The sequence below is a fragment of the Patagioenas fasciata genome, chromosome 20, assembly GCF_037038585.1.
Source record: "Patagioenas fasciata isolate bPatFas1 chromosome 20, bPatFas1.hap1, whole genome shotgun sequence".
Lineage (NCBI taxonomy): Eukaryota > Metazoa > Chordata > Aves > Columbiformes > Columbidae > Patagioenas > Patagioenas fasciata.
The window spans coordinates 10297354-10312911 of NC_092539.1; the positions used below are offsets into that span (position 1 = coordinate 10297354).

The 15558-nt window shown below is 51.8% G+C and overlaps 1 protein-coding gene across 10 annotated transcripts in view; it reads left to right on the plus strand.

Annotated features, from left to right (window-relative positions):
* DAB2IP (DAB2 interacting protein) overlaps window positions 1-9756 on the plus strand; it is a 147277-nt gene extending 137521 nt beyond the window's left edge. For 9 of the 10 annotated variants that reach the window (XM_071817237.1, XM_065853614.2, XM_065853613.2 and 6 more), the window contains 3 exons: window positions 2441-2643; window positions 3389-3476; window positions 4936-9756. In XM_071817237.1, coding sequence (XP_071673338.1) covers window positions 2441-2643; window positions 3389-3476; window positions 4936-5103 — 459 coding nt within the window. In that variant the 3' untranslated portion in view covers window positions 5104-9756. The remainder of the gene's footprint in view (window positions 1-2440; window positions 2644-3388; window positions 3477-4935) is intronic. The other variant, XM_065853615.2, reaches the window with a different exon arrangement.
* The last annotated feature ends 5802 nt before the right edge of the window (window positions 9757-15558 follow it).

The window sequence follows — 15558 nt, forward strand, 5'->3', positions numbered from 1 at the left end:
CCTGAGCTCACGCCTGTGTCACACAGGCTGGGGCCTGCAGGGAGGAGACCGCGCCGGCCTGGCTGGGGTGAAGGAGGGTTAGAAATACGGATGCAGCATCCAGAAGCTCAGAAGATCCCGTCTTTGCTGGTTGCTGCTTCTGCAAGGTGCTTTCTCAGCAGCCTGGCCCTGCCAGGACCGCTGCGGTCGGGCACAGCATTTGGGATGTTTCCTCCGTGTGCTGCTCTGCTGTCACACCTGCCGCGTGTCACCCCCTGGTCCCACAGGACTGCAGGCATCACCCTCCCTGAGCCTCTTTCCTGTTTTTCCAGCGCAGATGTGTTTCTGGTTTTGTTATGATAGCCTTCCTGTTCTCGTTCTGCTGTGCTGTATCATTTTGGGACTGTCACATGTTATATCCAAGTGAAATGCCAAAGGCAGGTATCGTAGGGACTGGGAGGTACCAGGCTGCCCCAGGAAAAGTGTGGCAGAGTTTTGTGAGAGCTCAGCCCCTTTCTTACTGGTTTTCTGCTCCTTGTGTGTTCCTGCAAATATACAGACACGTACTGATCCGATAGCAGCTGACACATAAAAACGTACGTGTTTAGCAGAGGTACAGAGGTATAGCTCAGCAGAGACAGCAGCCGGCAGCAGATCCAGAGACGCCGTTCTCAGACTGGTGCATCAGGCACTGGGCTATGGCTGCGTTTGCTCATGGAAGGGCTTTGAAAAGGGCTCAGCGCTCAGTCTGCGGTGCAGACGCCGGTGACGGGTTGTGCTGCGGCGGAGGGACTGCAGCCCGCTGACATGTATGGGCCGCCATACATGCTAGGGCTGGCCAGCACGGGCCCTGCTCAGGGTACCCGCTGGGATTGCCAGTTCTGACAGCGTTACACAAACCAGTCCCTGTCCCAGGTTCAGCGGAGCCTCCAGGAGCCTGCTGTCTCATTCCCATGCAGCATCTTTTACTTTGCTGTCACATCAGTCACTGACATTAAAGATCACCATTAGCATAATCTCTCTCCCCATTACTGTAAGACGTGAATGGTAACCGAGAGTGAGACAAGTGTTCTAGAGACAGGAGCGACTCCTTCGGTCTCTGAGGCCTCTGCTGCTATCATTTGAGCTCACTTACGCTGCTCCTATTTTAAGGCTAGGGTAGGTATTTAATTGTTCCTGTTCAAGCAACTCCCTTCTGTCTGACTTAAGTGCTTCTGTGCTCCTGTATGGGCGTCTGTGTTCCCTCATCGCTCCAGGTTACATGTGCAAACTGTGTCGTTTCAGTGCCGCAGTAAATGCTTTGCTGAAGGGAAGACAGCGTGATGCGGAGTGCGGTCCCTGCCGAGGCAGGAGAGCTGCTCTGCTCCACCGCCCCAGCAGCACTCAGGACCGGGACACATCAAGTCCATCCATCGCCTGAGTGCTTACACAGGTGGCCATGGCCCAAACAAGAAGGCTGTTGGTTGGTTTTTTTTCAGCTACCCATGTAAAGACACAATTTCTGTGAGTTCATTAACAACTTGTGGCTTTGTAACAGACTTCATGACTCAGATGGAAGCCTTTTTCCCGTATCTGACTCTTAAAAGCAGCTTGTCAAATCGTCAGCTGCATGTTAACTCTAAGGCTATTCCAGTTGAGATTTTTTAAGACAATTTCCAAACACGATCTTTTTTAAATTAAGGTGGGGTTTTTTGGTACAGATAGATACACACTGGATTTCCCTTTAGCAAAGCAAGTTGTACTGAATGCTCTGCTTCTGCAATACCTGTACCCAGCCTTACTGACTTAGCTCTTAATTTTTTTGATTGCTGTATGTGATTCTTCTGCTGCTGCTTTTTAGCTTCATCCAAATGAACAGTACAGCTGTGGGGCGTTGGGTTCACGCAGCAGCTCTTCTTGGATTGAACCTGGTTTGATATCTGATTGCACAGTTACAATGCTGGGCCCAAGAGGCAGCGGTGGCGTCCGTCTGTCCCTGCTGCAGAGCCACAGCCTGGCAGGAGGCACAAGCAGCTCCTCCTTGGCTTCCAGCACCTCCAAACCACCCGCGTTTATTGCTGCAGACTGAAGAGCTCATGCGTAAACCCAGAATCCCACCAGTGCAGCTTCTCCTGCCTGTGCTCGGCCCCGCGCCGTTAGCGCGAGGAAGGCGCCGGCTGCGTTTGCCATTCACTCCCTCTAACCTGCGTTCCCCTGTGAAATGCCAGACTCTGCTAACAACCCATTCTCTGAACCTGCCAGTGACCCGCCCGCCCCATGGAACGCGGCATCGCTCCTAGCGCAGCGGAGAAGACTGAAGAGGAGGTGTCGGCAAGCGGGGTTATCTGAGCCGGGTTTGCCGCTAGTCTAACGCAAGGAGAGGGGCGTGATGGGGTTCTGGGGAAACCCTGGCAAGGGCAAAGCCCTACTGGGTAACGTGCCACGTGTTTTCTCCTCCTGTGTCTGTCCTTGCGTGCTGTAGTACCAGCAGGACCTGGTGGTGCTGCAGGACAAGCTTCGCATCTCCAACAAGAAGCTGGAGGAGTATGAGACTCGCTTCAAGTGCCAGGAGGAGACGACGCAGAAGCTGGTGCTGGAGTACCAGGCCAGGCTGGAGGAGAGCGAGGAGCGGCTGCGCCGGCAGCAGGAGGATAAGGAGATCCAGATGAAGGGCATCATCAGCAGGTACAGGGAGGTGGGCAGGCTGGAGGTGGCGGTGGCGCAGGTGGACAGGCTGGTGCTAGAGCTGACCCTTGCTCAGGAGAACTGGGTTTCTTCAGAGGTGCAGGCACGTTTTCCAGCATTTGTTCACTTTCTGCCCCTCTGGGTTACAGCCTGTGGGGAGATTTAAAGCCCTGACTCTGAGTAACCCCCCTTACCTGACAGCTTCCTGAGTCACAAAGGCAAAACTTCAGGAGGGGAGGGCTGGCAGCCCGCTCCATGTTGTTTTGCTGACGTTTAGCTAAAGATCGTATTACCATCCCCTCAATCCAAGCTGTAAATCCCTTTCTCCCACCCAGTGGGATGCGGCGCTCGCATTTGTCTGGGACAGAGACTGTTCCAGTGCAGGTAACTGCACCTTTACCTGAGCCAGTCTTCCCTGTTCTGTATCACTTAAGCTTCAGGACAGTCTGCTGCAGAGGTCTCTAGAGAAGGGTTAGAACCAGAAAAAAAAGACTAGTCCTGAACTATTATTTATTGGTTTGAATGTAAGAAGAGGTAGCACCAATGACCGTTTGTGTTCTTTGTGCTCAATTGCACAACTGCATTTCCTACAGCACCCCTTTGCTTCCTTGGTGTCAGGGACTAAATGAGGACACAATCTGTACCATTCACTCCGGGTGGCTGATTTAGATGTGTATGAGACTAATACCTGTGCTTAGCAAAGCTCAACAAATGTAATTTGTTTTCTTGTCTGTTTGGCTCCCAGACTGATGTCAGTTGAGGAGGAGTTAAAGAAGGACCATGCAGAAATGCAGGCTGCCGTGGATTCCAAGCAGAAGATTATCGATGCACAGGTGAGTCCCCGATACCAAGCGCTGCAGCACTTTGGGGGTGAGCGACCGTGCGTGGGTGAGTCAGCAGCTGTGGTCAGTGACAGAGGGGACAGACTGCAGCGGGGTGTGATTTATTTCACAGCATTCACATTCGTACAGCTGTTTCCAGCCTTGGAGCCTGGCAGGTGACACAGAGGGTGGGGGGTGGCAGTTTGTGGAAGGATCGTGTTGTTGGCTCAGTCCAGAGCTTTGCTTGGTGCTTCGTGCTCCAGTAACCCTTGTAGGACGTGGGCACAAGGAACACACAGCCCAGCCAGAACAAAGCCACAGGTTTTTTTAGCCTTTAGGTTGTGGCTTGCAGGATTGGGAAGCTCAGTTTTTGCTATAGATTACAGTGGCAGGGGAGCATCAAATGATGGGTGCAAATCACTGTGCTTGGAAAAGAGAATCTGAAAATACGGTCCATAATCTTTTCATTTGTCTAGGCAGAGATCAGCATCTTCTCAGCAGCGAGGCTTCCGACAGGTTGTGGCTAGGTGATGGGATATTCTAGGCTTACGCCTAACAACCCTATTAATCACTTGTGAGTCACTACTCATGGCTAATTTACCGTATAGATAATTAAAAATGAGGTGAGACAGTAGTAATTTGTGAAAAGAATCATTGTTTTTCTGGAGGGTAATTTGGTCAAAGCTTGTAAATCATCGTGTTCCCTCCTGTGCTGCGGCAAAGCCCGGCAGAGACAGGGGCATCCGTGAGGCTCCACAGCCTGGCCTGTCCCCTGCCACCTCCCGTGTGGCTCATGGTGAGAGCCACTCTACACCCGTTTTGGCATCTCAGGCTGTCCGATAGTGTTGGACAGGTTCATACAGACCTCCAGTGTTACAGGCAAAGCACTGTGCCCCTGAGGTGCTTCTGACGGAGAAGGACGATGACTTGTTGGGTGTCACAGAGAGCAGGAGTTGCAGAATCGGGCTGCAACACAGGAGTTCTTGCTCCCATCCTTACGATACTGTAGTTGGTGAGAGTTGCCATCAAAGCCATCCTGGGAGGCCACAAGTCATTTAAACTATTAATTTACACTAACAAAATCAATTAAACACTGGCAGGAATAACTGTCTTGGGAGAGCTTGGTTTTAGAAAAGGAACCTTATCATCTTTGTAACAGCTGCAGTTGAGCAAACAGTACAATGAATTTCTGTATAACTGAAGAATTAGAGAAACTGTTCTCTTCATTTTCTTCAGGATGCTAAAATGAATTTAGCTCACACGCACAAGCAAAGTACATTTGTGGCCCTACATATAGCATCAGATTTTTAAAATTATGAGTAGCACCTAAAAACCTGACAGCTAGGAATGCCAAAGAGAAGGGTTCTGCTCCAAGAGGCCTCTGTGTCACTGTTGGGACAAGCACTGGTATCAGAGGGACAAGTCTCCGTGCATCTCCACTAACCAGTCCCCTCTGCCCGTTGGTTTGCAGGAGAAACGCATTGCTTCACTGGACGCTGCCAACGCACGGTTAATGAGTGCCCTTACTCAGCTGAAAGAGAGGTACAGCATGCAGACACGTAATGGGATCTCCCCCACAAACCCAACTAAATTGCAGATTACAGAGAATGGAGAATTCAGAAACAGCAGTAATTGTTAACCCGCGGAGGGTGCTGCCGCAGGAGAGGAGGCCTGGCCAGAGAGACCGTGCAGCAGCAGGTGTGAGCCGCGGCTTCAGAGAACGGCTGCTCTCCCCAGAGAACCCAGCTCCTTACTGCGGACGGCGCGCGTGACTGAGCCCGTGTGCGAGATGCTAATGCCAGCACATTGAGGGGACGGGAAGATCGAGTGTGAGATGAGTGGCATAAGGAAATAACATATATTTGAGAATCGCTGTCACTGTTGCATTTAAATCATGTTTAATGTTTAAACAAAAGTAACCTTTTCCTTCTAAACTGCCCAAAGGAGATGCTCACCCCTCCCAGCAAGGAAAAACGTCCTTGCCATTGCAGTAAGCGAATAAAGGGAGCTGGGCGCAGGCTGCAGCAGGCACAGGCCGGTTTAAGCGTGCTGCTGGATGCAGCAAAGCTCGGCCCGCTCCCGCCGTGCCCCCCGAGCACAGCCCTCCCACAGCAAACCCCTGGCCAGCCCAGCCCTCCTCCCCAGGCGGCTTTTGTGAGGCCAGTGACTGTCCACAGGGCATTGATGCAGCTGATTAGTGGTTAATTAGGGGATACAGTCCAGAGGAAAGGTCAGTTGTGCTCTATGCGATGTGGGGTGCTGCGTGGGGCCCCCGCAGTGGCAGGACAGGGTATGGGGGTCCCGGGGAGCAGAGCCCAGGGCTCTGGCACACAAGCCGAGGGAGGCGCTGGCACCTGGTGACCGGTGATTTGATTCCTCTCTACAGCGTCTGTTCCTCACAAATGATGGGGAAGAGTCTGTGTAAGCAAGAGCCCCCCAGCACTGTCCCCCCACACTTACTTGTGGCCACAGAATAAAGTGAATGTTACCTGAGCTTGGTCCCTGAGCTGTGAATGAGGGGCTGGATTTCCTGGTGCCTGTCGTGGTAGAGGGGAGTGAGGGGCTACGTGAAACGACCAGCTTGGCCTGCCAAAGGGTTCGTTATGGGGATGAAATGCTCTGAAAAACAGACAAAGAAACAAGAAAAAGCCCTGAAGAATCATGAAGATCGGTAATTGTATTTCTTTTCTTTCACAGTATGCATTAGAAAAAAAAAGATCCCATTTTCGGAATACTGTCCTCTTTAAATTGGGAATGAGCACTGCATGGAAATTATCCGGCTCGAAGAATGTAAAACATGGTCATAAGGGAGTAACCAACAAGAACAGCAGCCACCACCGAAAGGCCCCTTGTCAGGAGCACTGTGCAGGCATAAGCCAGGATTAGACTTTCCTAACTGCTGAAACGCAGATCCGGCACATTCAGACACGTTGTGCTCAGCGGAGGGGTCACCTCCTTAACGGGGGATTGTGCCGCTGACCTGCCGCCATGGTGTGTTTGTTGGTTTGTGGTTTATTTTGGTGTTTTTTTAAGTTAGACCTTCATGACTCCCAGTCTCAGAGCAGGTCACTCGTACCAAGAGCCAGAGAGAGTTCTCTGAGACACGGATGCCAGTGTACAGTGTACAGGACACTGCCTGTTCCTCCCACTATAAGGTTTAACACCCTGCTCCACACCTGTCCACGTGTAAATGTCCAGCCCAAGGGCCCTGGTTCTGTCTCCAGCCTCGCGTGACCCCCGAGCGGGACACGTTCCAGCGTGCTCTGCGTTCCGTGCTGCCCCACAGCCCTGAGGCTCGTTAACCGCATTCTGACACACGCAATTGTTCTCAAAATTAAAGATGCTTTTTTTAAATGATTTTTTTTCCCTAACCGCTGCTGTGTTCCCTGGCAGCCCTGGGCCGAGGCCGGTGCGGCTCGGTGCGCTGCGCTCTCCGTGCCAACGCCTGCAGGGAGTCGCAGTCACAGCCCCCAACCACAGCTCCTCACAGAAAAGTAAATACGTACAATGACAAGTACAGTCACCTTTGAATTTTGGAGACTAGCACAGATGGCTTTGAAGAACATCACAAAACTGACAAGCTTACAGCTGGAGAAAGACCCAGACAGGTTAGGAATACAGGGTACTGTGAACCGCTGCGTACGTACACGTACATCTGCCGTTGTCTCAGAGTCAAACGCAGTACGAGAACACTGTAAAAAGACTCTTTTAAACCGCTGTTGCCCTGAGATGTATGTTTAGAGATGGTTGGGTTTTTTTGAGTTCCAAAATATTTGTGTTGCAAGAGACACAAGTTATTCAAGTGAGAAGCAACACGGAGGAATGGAAACACCACCAGGGCACGGGGTTGGGCGCCCCACCAGCCACGTGGTTCCATTCACAGAAGGAATTTGGGGATGTGGCCAAGTGCTCTCTCTTAAGTGCTGCAAAAAACAGAAATGCCCACAAAACAATTGTTCAGTACTGAAGCCAAGCACAGTACATCTTGGTCTGCTCCTCAACCACAAGCCAAGGCACTGCCCACCCCATCAGAAACTCCTGGGTCACCTCAGACCCGCAAACCACTGAACACACGTTCTGCTAAAATAGCAGGAACGCTTCAATCCTCCCACAGTAAGTTGTTAAAATCTTAAAAGTTCCAGTGCCAGCACCCTCTGGAGTTGTTGCTTTGTTTTCTGAGCCAGTATGAAAATCAATTCAAATCACAATGCGATCTCATTACAATAGAGATTCCCCCCCCTCAGCCCCTCTGTCCCCACATCTCTTTCCCCCACAAGCGTCAACAACTGGACCGAAACGCGACCCCCCCCGCCCCGCAGAGGGTTGGGGATAGGTGTTAAGATCCAGGCTCAGTTCAGTTCTGTTCCTCTTTTGTGTTTGTTATTTATGAACTGTACATGGTGTGTGCGGGAGCCAGCGGCGGCCGCGGAGCCGGACCCGGCGCAGCAATACGGAGGCGATGCCACAGCAAAGCAACCACTGTCCCCAACCTTCTGTGATCGGCTCCGTTTTCTTTTCTCAGTCTTGCGCTTTCTACAGTAAGAGGCTGTTCTAGTGCAAACTCGTCAAAGTGTAAACTAAATGAAAACACACTCGAATTTTTATCTTAATACAAGTCTTAATATTTTTTTGTAAATGTTTTCAGTGTTTACTGTAACGTATCTATCTCACTAACAGTTGTATATAGTAACTTACTTCTGGTGCTGCTTATTCGGTCAGGATTTGGCTGTATCTCACTGCTGTTTTGGAGAGGTGGGCTCACACCAGGAAATCTGGATCCAGACACAGGTTACGATTTCAGTCTCCTCCTTTTGGGGCTCTGAGGAAAGGGAAAGAAGCCGGCGATCCAGATTTGGGGTTGGTCCACCTCAAGAATTCTGTTTTAAGAGTTTTGATTTGGGGTTTTGTTAAACTGTAGTGAACACTTCTGAAAAATGAGCAAAGTTCTGCGTAAAGGGGGATGAAATGGACTGAACAATGTCCCAAGGTCCCTGCGGACAGCAGGTATCATCACTTGGGACAGGGATTATGGCTTCAGTGCCAAAAGACCGGAGGGACCCCAGTCCTTCCCCATGCCAACTCATACTACAGTGTAGTCACCAGCCCCTTTTGCACCACTTTAAGCAAATCCTGCGCCATCCAAAGAGTCCAGCGTCACTCTGCATTGTCATTTGAGTCTGGTTGGTATTGTTTTCTGCTTTTGCAGTTGTAAAGCACTGATTGCACTGTGAGAATCCTCTGAGCTGGCAGCCAGCCCCGCAGGTTGCTGCAGGGTGCAGGACACAGGTTCTGCTCCTACAAATATTCCTAAAAGGGAAAAGGGACTTGGTGGACCTGAGTGAGGCATCACAGGCTCTCCCAGGAAAGCAATCAGCAAGTTATCTATCATTTCCAAAGTTCAGAGAGCTCATAGGGTTTCTCCCCTGTTATTAATGTCCATATCCAGATGCAACAGAAAACACACTGAGGTCTGTTCTGTGATGAACAAGGAGAGGCTTTTTAGGCACAGGAGATGGAAAATACAGTGATGTGTTCAGCCAGGACAGCCACAAGCAGAAAACCCTGCGGGGACACGCGTGCAGCGCCCCGTCCTTCCACCCACAACGGCTCGTGGGGCACCCTCCTCCAGAGAGGCGCTCAGGGCAGCTCCACCAGGCTGCCCTGCTCCGAGCAGCCCCCTCCGGCCCTCCCCAGACACAGCACTAACTTGCCTTTTCTTTTCCCCTGGGGAAAATGACACATGGGGGGAGAAGGAGGACGACAGCAGCACCGCTACCATGCAGCTCATGGGCTTCACAAACCAAATCCAATCTTGAGGGTGTTGCACAACATTCAGAAACAACCACGCTTTGAAAACAGGTGTCACGGTCAAGCATTGACTTTCCCAGCTCGCCCGAGCTGTGACATTGCTGTAAATGCCATGTGGTTCTGCATCAGCTACCGGTACCCAGAGTGCAGTCTCCATGTTCACCTATTCCTTTATCATACATCACTGTGTCTTAAGATATACCTCTCTCTGTATATCTGCTTAGGCTGATACTTGTTCCTGATAAGCAGTCGCTATGTTTTATATCCTCTTATAAAAGAAAAACAAATCTTTTTTTTGTAAGTATGTTTAAAAACAAAACAAAAAAGCAAAGTGGAAGTGTTTGCTGAATCTCCTTCAGCTCCTTTTAAACTATGTAATAATGTACAGAGAAAGTTGTTGGTGTTCAAAGAAATGATGTGGCTGTGCAATTTATGTACATTTGCAATTAGAAATATTAAAGATTTATTTAGATATTTTACACAAGTGCTCCAGCACCTCTACTCTGTCATTTCTAGTTTCTAGGGCATCCCAGCACACGCTGGCCACATGCACACGACTATCTGTCTCATCTGTTGACCCAGACACATCATCTGAAACGCTGCTCAGCCTGGCTGACCAGCACCTGGGGAGACAAAGGGACCAAGCAGCTCCACGGGCTCACAGCCCTGAGGCTGGGCCAGGAGCCACATCCCTGGTTCAGGCATTTGCAGCAGCGATAGAGCCCAGAGGAGAAGACGCTGTGGGAGGCAGCAGCGAACGCTCACAGCTCCTCACAGCCCGTGTGCCCCTCTCCTTCCAAACCGCCCTTCTGTCTCGACAGCAGAAGCAGCAGGAAACTTGGAGGAGAGTCATTAAAACCCTGGGCAGCATTGGCACCTCTACCTCATTAGCATCACCATAATTAGCTCCTCCGAGAGAGGGGGAAGACAAGCTGGCTGCATCAAAATGCCTGGGGATGAGAGGGAGAGGCTGCCTGTGGCTGCTCTGTGCTCAGACCGGCCCCGCACTGGGCACTGGGATCCACTGGATCACAAGGGAGCCAGCGAACCCGTTGCTGCCTCTGCCAGGAACCTGCCCGGGCAGGGAAGGCAAAGCCCCCCAGGTTCAAATCCTGGCTCTGGGCTCTGCCTTGCCCCTCAGACCCGGCCCTGCAGCATTTCCATCACACGGGTGCAAACACAACCCATCCTGCTCTCACACTCCTCACGGTGAAGGTCCCTGGGCAGCAGCTCTTCAGCGACTCCCCAGTGTCCAGGCAGCAGCAGCTGCTCCCCCTGCCCTTCCCACCACGGCTGCAGGAGCATCCTCCGCACCACACAAAGTGCTCGACGCCGCTGTACCCAAGTGCTGACGCCTGAGCCCTCTTCACAACACACCCAGGCACTGAAACTGCACTTTGGGGAGGTCTGAACCATTGGTCCTCCCTCCAGATCACCCTGCCTGTCGCTGGACACCTTGGTGAATTTGAAGGCTGAGAAAGATAAAGGAAAAAACAGCCCAGGAAACACAGGGCATCTCAGAAGCTGCTGCAGGGAGGGATTAGTCAAGAACACCTTGATTTGAATAAAATGTCTTTAGGGGGCTGTTATGGCTTCATTATAGCAGAGCTGAATTCTGAGTTGAAAATACCCAGAACGTCTCTGTGCACCTGACGGCTTCAGCGTCGGAGGCTCCAGCACCGCAGGTTCAGGCCCCAGTGCCGCTCAGCAGAGGGGTAAGGCTGGGAAAAGCAAGACCCAAATTGAGATCAGCAGCCAGAACAGCAATGGGAACAGGGGGCTGGGAGGCTGGGGATTATGGATGTGTTTGTTTGAGGATTTTTAATCTGAAGAGTCATTTTAGCCCAAGACTCATCAGCAATAATGATGTTCTCGTAATTGGGTTTGTGCTGAGTTTAGTAAGTGAGAGTCACTGGACCGTGGGCTGCCTTCCCCATCAGAACCCACGAGCAGCGGAGCCTCAGTTAAGGTGGTGGCACCGTGGTCCCACCACATTGCCCGGCAAAGCCAATGGCCACAGCAGCGTCTGGCACCCGCGAGATGCCAGAACTGGACACACGAGGCTGAGCCTGCCCTGCCAGCGCACGGGCTGGCCATCCTTCACAATTATAATGTAATTTCACTATATGTATTATAACGCTACAGCCATGGCCTGCATGAATGTGCAGGACCTGCCAGGATCAGATCCCCTCAACCACCACCTGCCAAGCAACCCAAACCCAGGGAACCTGCAGCTTCCAGCACCTTTGAACCAGGCAAATGCAAGAACCCTGCCCACCACACAACCCAGGGCAAAGCAACAGCCAGCACGGTGGCCACCAACAGCTGAGGAGGTGGCAGCACTAAGTCAATACTTGTCAAGCTGGGGCCTTAATGGCAAGAAAGAGCCTTCCTGTTTCAGCAGGAGGTGCAGACATGAGGCTTGTAGGCAGGGAAGACAAGGGCAGAAACAGCTTGTTTCTGCTCCTCCGATAATAATCCCCAATCTTTGTTCCCATCAGGCATCCTTCACTCACACTTTCCGAGCCCCTCACGAGCACTCAGCTCCCACCCTCCGCTGCGACACGTGGACATCAGCATCTGTGTTTTTACAGCTGGGAACACGCAGCAGGAGCACAACTTTCCCAAGGCCTCTAGCAGGCTACAAAAGCCAAACAGGCGCTTTTCCTCCCTCCCCTCCCCTCCCTCCCGCAGCAGCCCACGCACTCAGCCCAGCCCCAGAGCAAACATCCTCTGAGAAATAACTCGGAGGCAGCCAGTAAACAAAGCTCCCAAGCCCCGGAGACGGAGACAGGGGGGAGCGCAAGTGCTCCCACCAGAGGAGTCAATAACGACAGGCGAGCAGAAAGGAAGGGGCTGGAAGAACAAGAGTCATTAGTGGAAACTTGTTGTTTGTGCTAATTAGATCATTATCTGGAAACTGCTATTGATGTTGCTATTTCAGCTCCTGCTGCCGTTCACAACTTTATTTTATCCATTTATTGACCGCCCACCCTCTCCCACGTCCTGCAGAAGGGGCTGGCGCTGCTGGCCCAGGGCCAAGCTGGGATGGAGACGGCCGGATGCCGTGACCTGAGCCCACTGAGGCCACCACTAGCCCAGCACCGCAAGAAGAGGCGAAACACACATATGCTGGGAGAACACAACCAGTCAAACTGCAGCGCTTGGGCACAGAGACACACCTGACCTACGGAAGGGCTTTTATACTCCCATTGATGAGGAGGAGCAACAGGAGGGAAAATTGCACCACATCACCATAATAGTTCCCTCTCTGAGCTCAGCTTAAAACACTGACACACAACCCCTGCTGCACCACAAAACAGAGGCGCCTTCAAATAAATCACCTCAAACTTAAAAGATGCCATTAGCTATTAGCAAACACCGCAGGCCTATGGGTGAGGGTAATTCACTATGATATGCTTGGGCATGCAAGGTAATAGGTTTCAGCTGAATACCATGTGATACAATCTCTTCAATGGGAGGTTAAATGAGGGTGAGACACAGACCACATGGATTTATCTGGGTAGTTCTTTGGTGGGCTTAAGGTGAAGTGAAGGTAGAAATAATCTAAGAGCAAAGCGTGAGCTCGGCCGTACGTGGTTGGGGCAGCGTTAGCAGGAGGGACCTCGTCCTGCTGGAGCAAATCAGGTGAGCAGGAGGATGCTCACAGGGCAGCACCATAGGAACAGTCACACAGACAGAAATACTTTCTCCATCTCACCTTATGGAGGAAAAACCAGGGGGCAGAGTGAGACAAGCCAAGCCTAGCTGAGCAGAGCCCAGGGGCAGGTGTAGACACCTAACTCCTGAGATTTCAGCAGGATTTAGGAGCCCAAACACCAACTCTCATCCATCCAGGATCTCTGCGGCACACAAAGGAACTGAATCAATCAATATTTACAAATTGCTACTGAATTTGCGTCCATTTAATACTAACTGAGCAATACCAGCACAGCCTGAGTTGCAGGACCCGCCCGCTCGCCCCGTCCCCACAGCCCGTGCTGCAGGGACGCGACCAGACCGCGGCTGAGGGAGATCTGAGGCGGGAAAAGCACAACCCACACCCGCAGTGCCCGGCCCCTCGGCCCCCTCTCCCCGCTCCACACCGACCCGCAGAGCCCCGGCTCGGCCGCTGCTGAGGTGACGCCCCCGGGCGGGCCCCGCCTCCCCCTCACCGACCCCAAACAACAGAGATTGCTGTGGAAAGGGCACATTTCACCCAGGACTCCGCCATGACGAACCTGCCGCCGAGGTTCGGTCCCCACCGGTCCCTCCTCCGGCCGCTTCCCCTGTCGCTCCAGGCCCCGGGCGGGAACGGCCGCGACACGGCCTGAGGAACCTTCTGGAGGCGCCGGGGCCGCGCGGGACAGGGACCGGGGAACAGGCACCGCGCAGGGGCGGCCGTGGAGCTTTTCCCTGCACAGAAATGCTCCAGGAAGCCCACAGGGCTCCATGTGCTTGGGCTGCTCCTCAGCAAACAGTAATTTATTGCACATTTCTGCTCTGTGGAACCAAAAGGTGCTAGAAACCCGTGTGGGGCTGAGGGGCTGGAGGGCCACCCCCCCCGCAAAGCTGCGGAGATCCAGCTTCTATCCATCTTCTTCTATCCATCTTCTCACCACACACAAAGCAAAACTCAACTGAGGAATCAGCTCAGCAAAGGCTGAGCCATGGGAACACCTCAAGAGACGGCGCGGGGCAGATTTGGCCTCAAAAAGAAGACACACATGTTCCAGAAACGGTTGTACAGCAACAGAGGAAGCTGAACGAATGGATTTGGCCAATTTGACCGCATCAGTTTATTAGGCAAGCTGAGAAGCAAAACTGTGGAATTAGGAAGAAACGCAGCAAAGTGTGATGGAAAACAAATTAGAGGGAACAGGGCAATTAGAAGCAAATTGTCACTGTACATCAGACAGGGATCAGAACAAGGTCAGACACGGTTCTGGCTCCCAACAGGAGCTGTGGCGGTGACTGAGTCACTGGCAGCTCGGGCTGCAGCAAGAGCAGAGCTGAGGCAGCAGCCAGGCGGGCCCAGCTGCTCCTCCTGGGGCACCCTCGAGGGTTCCCACATCCAGCAACATCCTTGTCACCCCCAGAATCACCGCAGAGGCTCCAGCCTCTCCCGACTCGCGCACCCCGAGCACGGGGTTATGCACTTACGCTGTCAATGAACTGCAGAGGGCTCAGCTGAAGTGGATCCCTCCTCACCAGTGGGGCTCCCAAACTGCCACCCCGGTCACTGGGAAGGTGCTTGGAGCTCGGGGCCGGGCAGGACACAGGCCAGCGCGGGGTGAAGCCAGGACAGAGTGACCTGCACAGCACCAGCATGGGAGCTGGGCAGACAAAGGCTGAGGCAGGTGGACTCGGGCCTCCCAGCTGAGAATCATTTGTGTAATTAGCTGAGTACCTCCCTTTCCAGCTGTGTTGTGAAAGGAAGCAGCTAGAAGTGTGCAGCAAGTGAAGCAATCTGCTTGGTGCGTGTTAAATGTTCCCAAAATAAATGGCTGTAAATGGGGCAAGTTGGGTATTTGGGCAGGGGGCAACTAAGTTTCAAGAGCCCAGTTCTGATTAGGCAGAAGATAAATTTCAGGTGACTTTGCTTACAACAACCTCATGCAGAGAAAGAACTCGGAACCGAACACAGAGAGTCACAAGGCGAGTTGGGATTCGAGTCTGCAGGAAGGGAATCTCTGCGCTGAAATTCTGCATTCACGGGCCTCAAGTCTTCCTTAGATGCTGAAGGGTTTTATTCTGATTTATACCCAGTGTTTCTGGTACGGAGAAAGGCTTCACTGGTATGCAATGTTCATATCGTGCATGCTCGTGAATGGAATAGTGAGTACTGTGTTAGTCTCAGAAGAGTACATAGAAAAGCACTATTAAAAACCCACCACCTACTACCTTTCATGTGTTGTTTCTTCTGCTAGAAAACTACCTCAGGATTAACGGATTATCAGTGCATTAACATTCATGTTCTGAATAAGGTGTCTCTCCGGTTACTAGTTACTTAAAGGCTATGTAAAATTGCTTTGGATACTGAATAATATTCAGAGGAAATTGCATTGGATGGGAGGGAAGAGAAATGTGACTTTGTGGTAAAGTCTCTACAGTACACTCCTGTTTTATCCTCCTCCTGCCCCTGAGAATCACATGGCATTCAGTTTTCCAATTACATAAATACATGAACACTGGATTACCAGAGGCAGATAATTGAATGTTTTGACTATTCTACAAGGGACCCTTCATATTTGAAGTGAGAGATAAACAGGATGTACTGCATTCA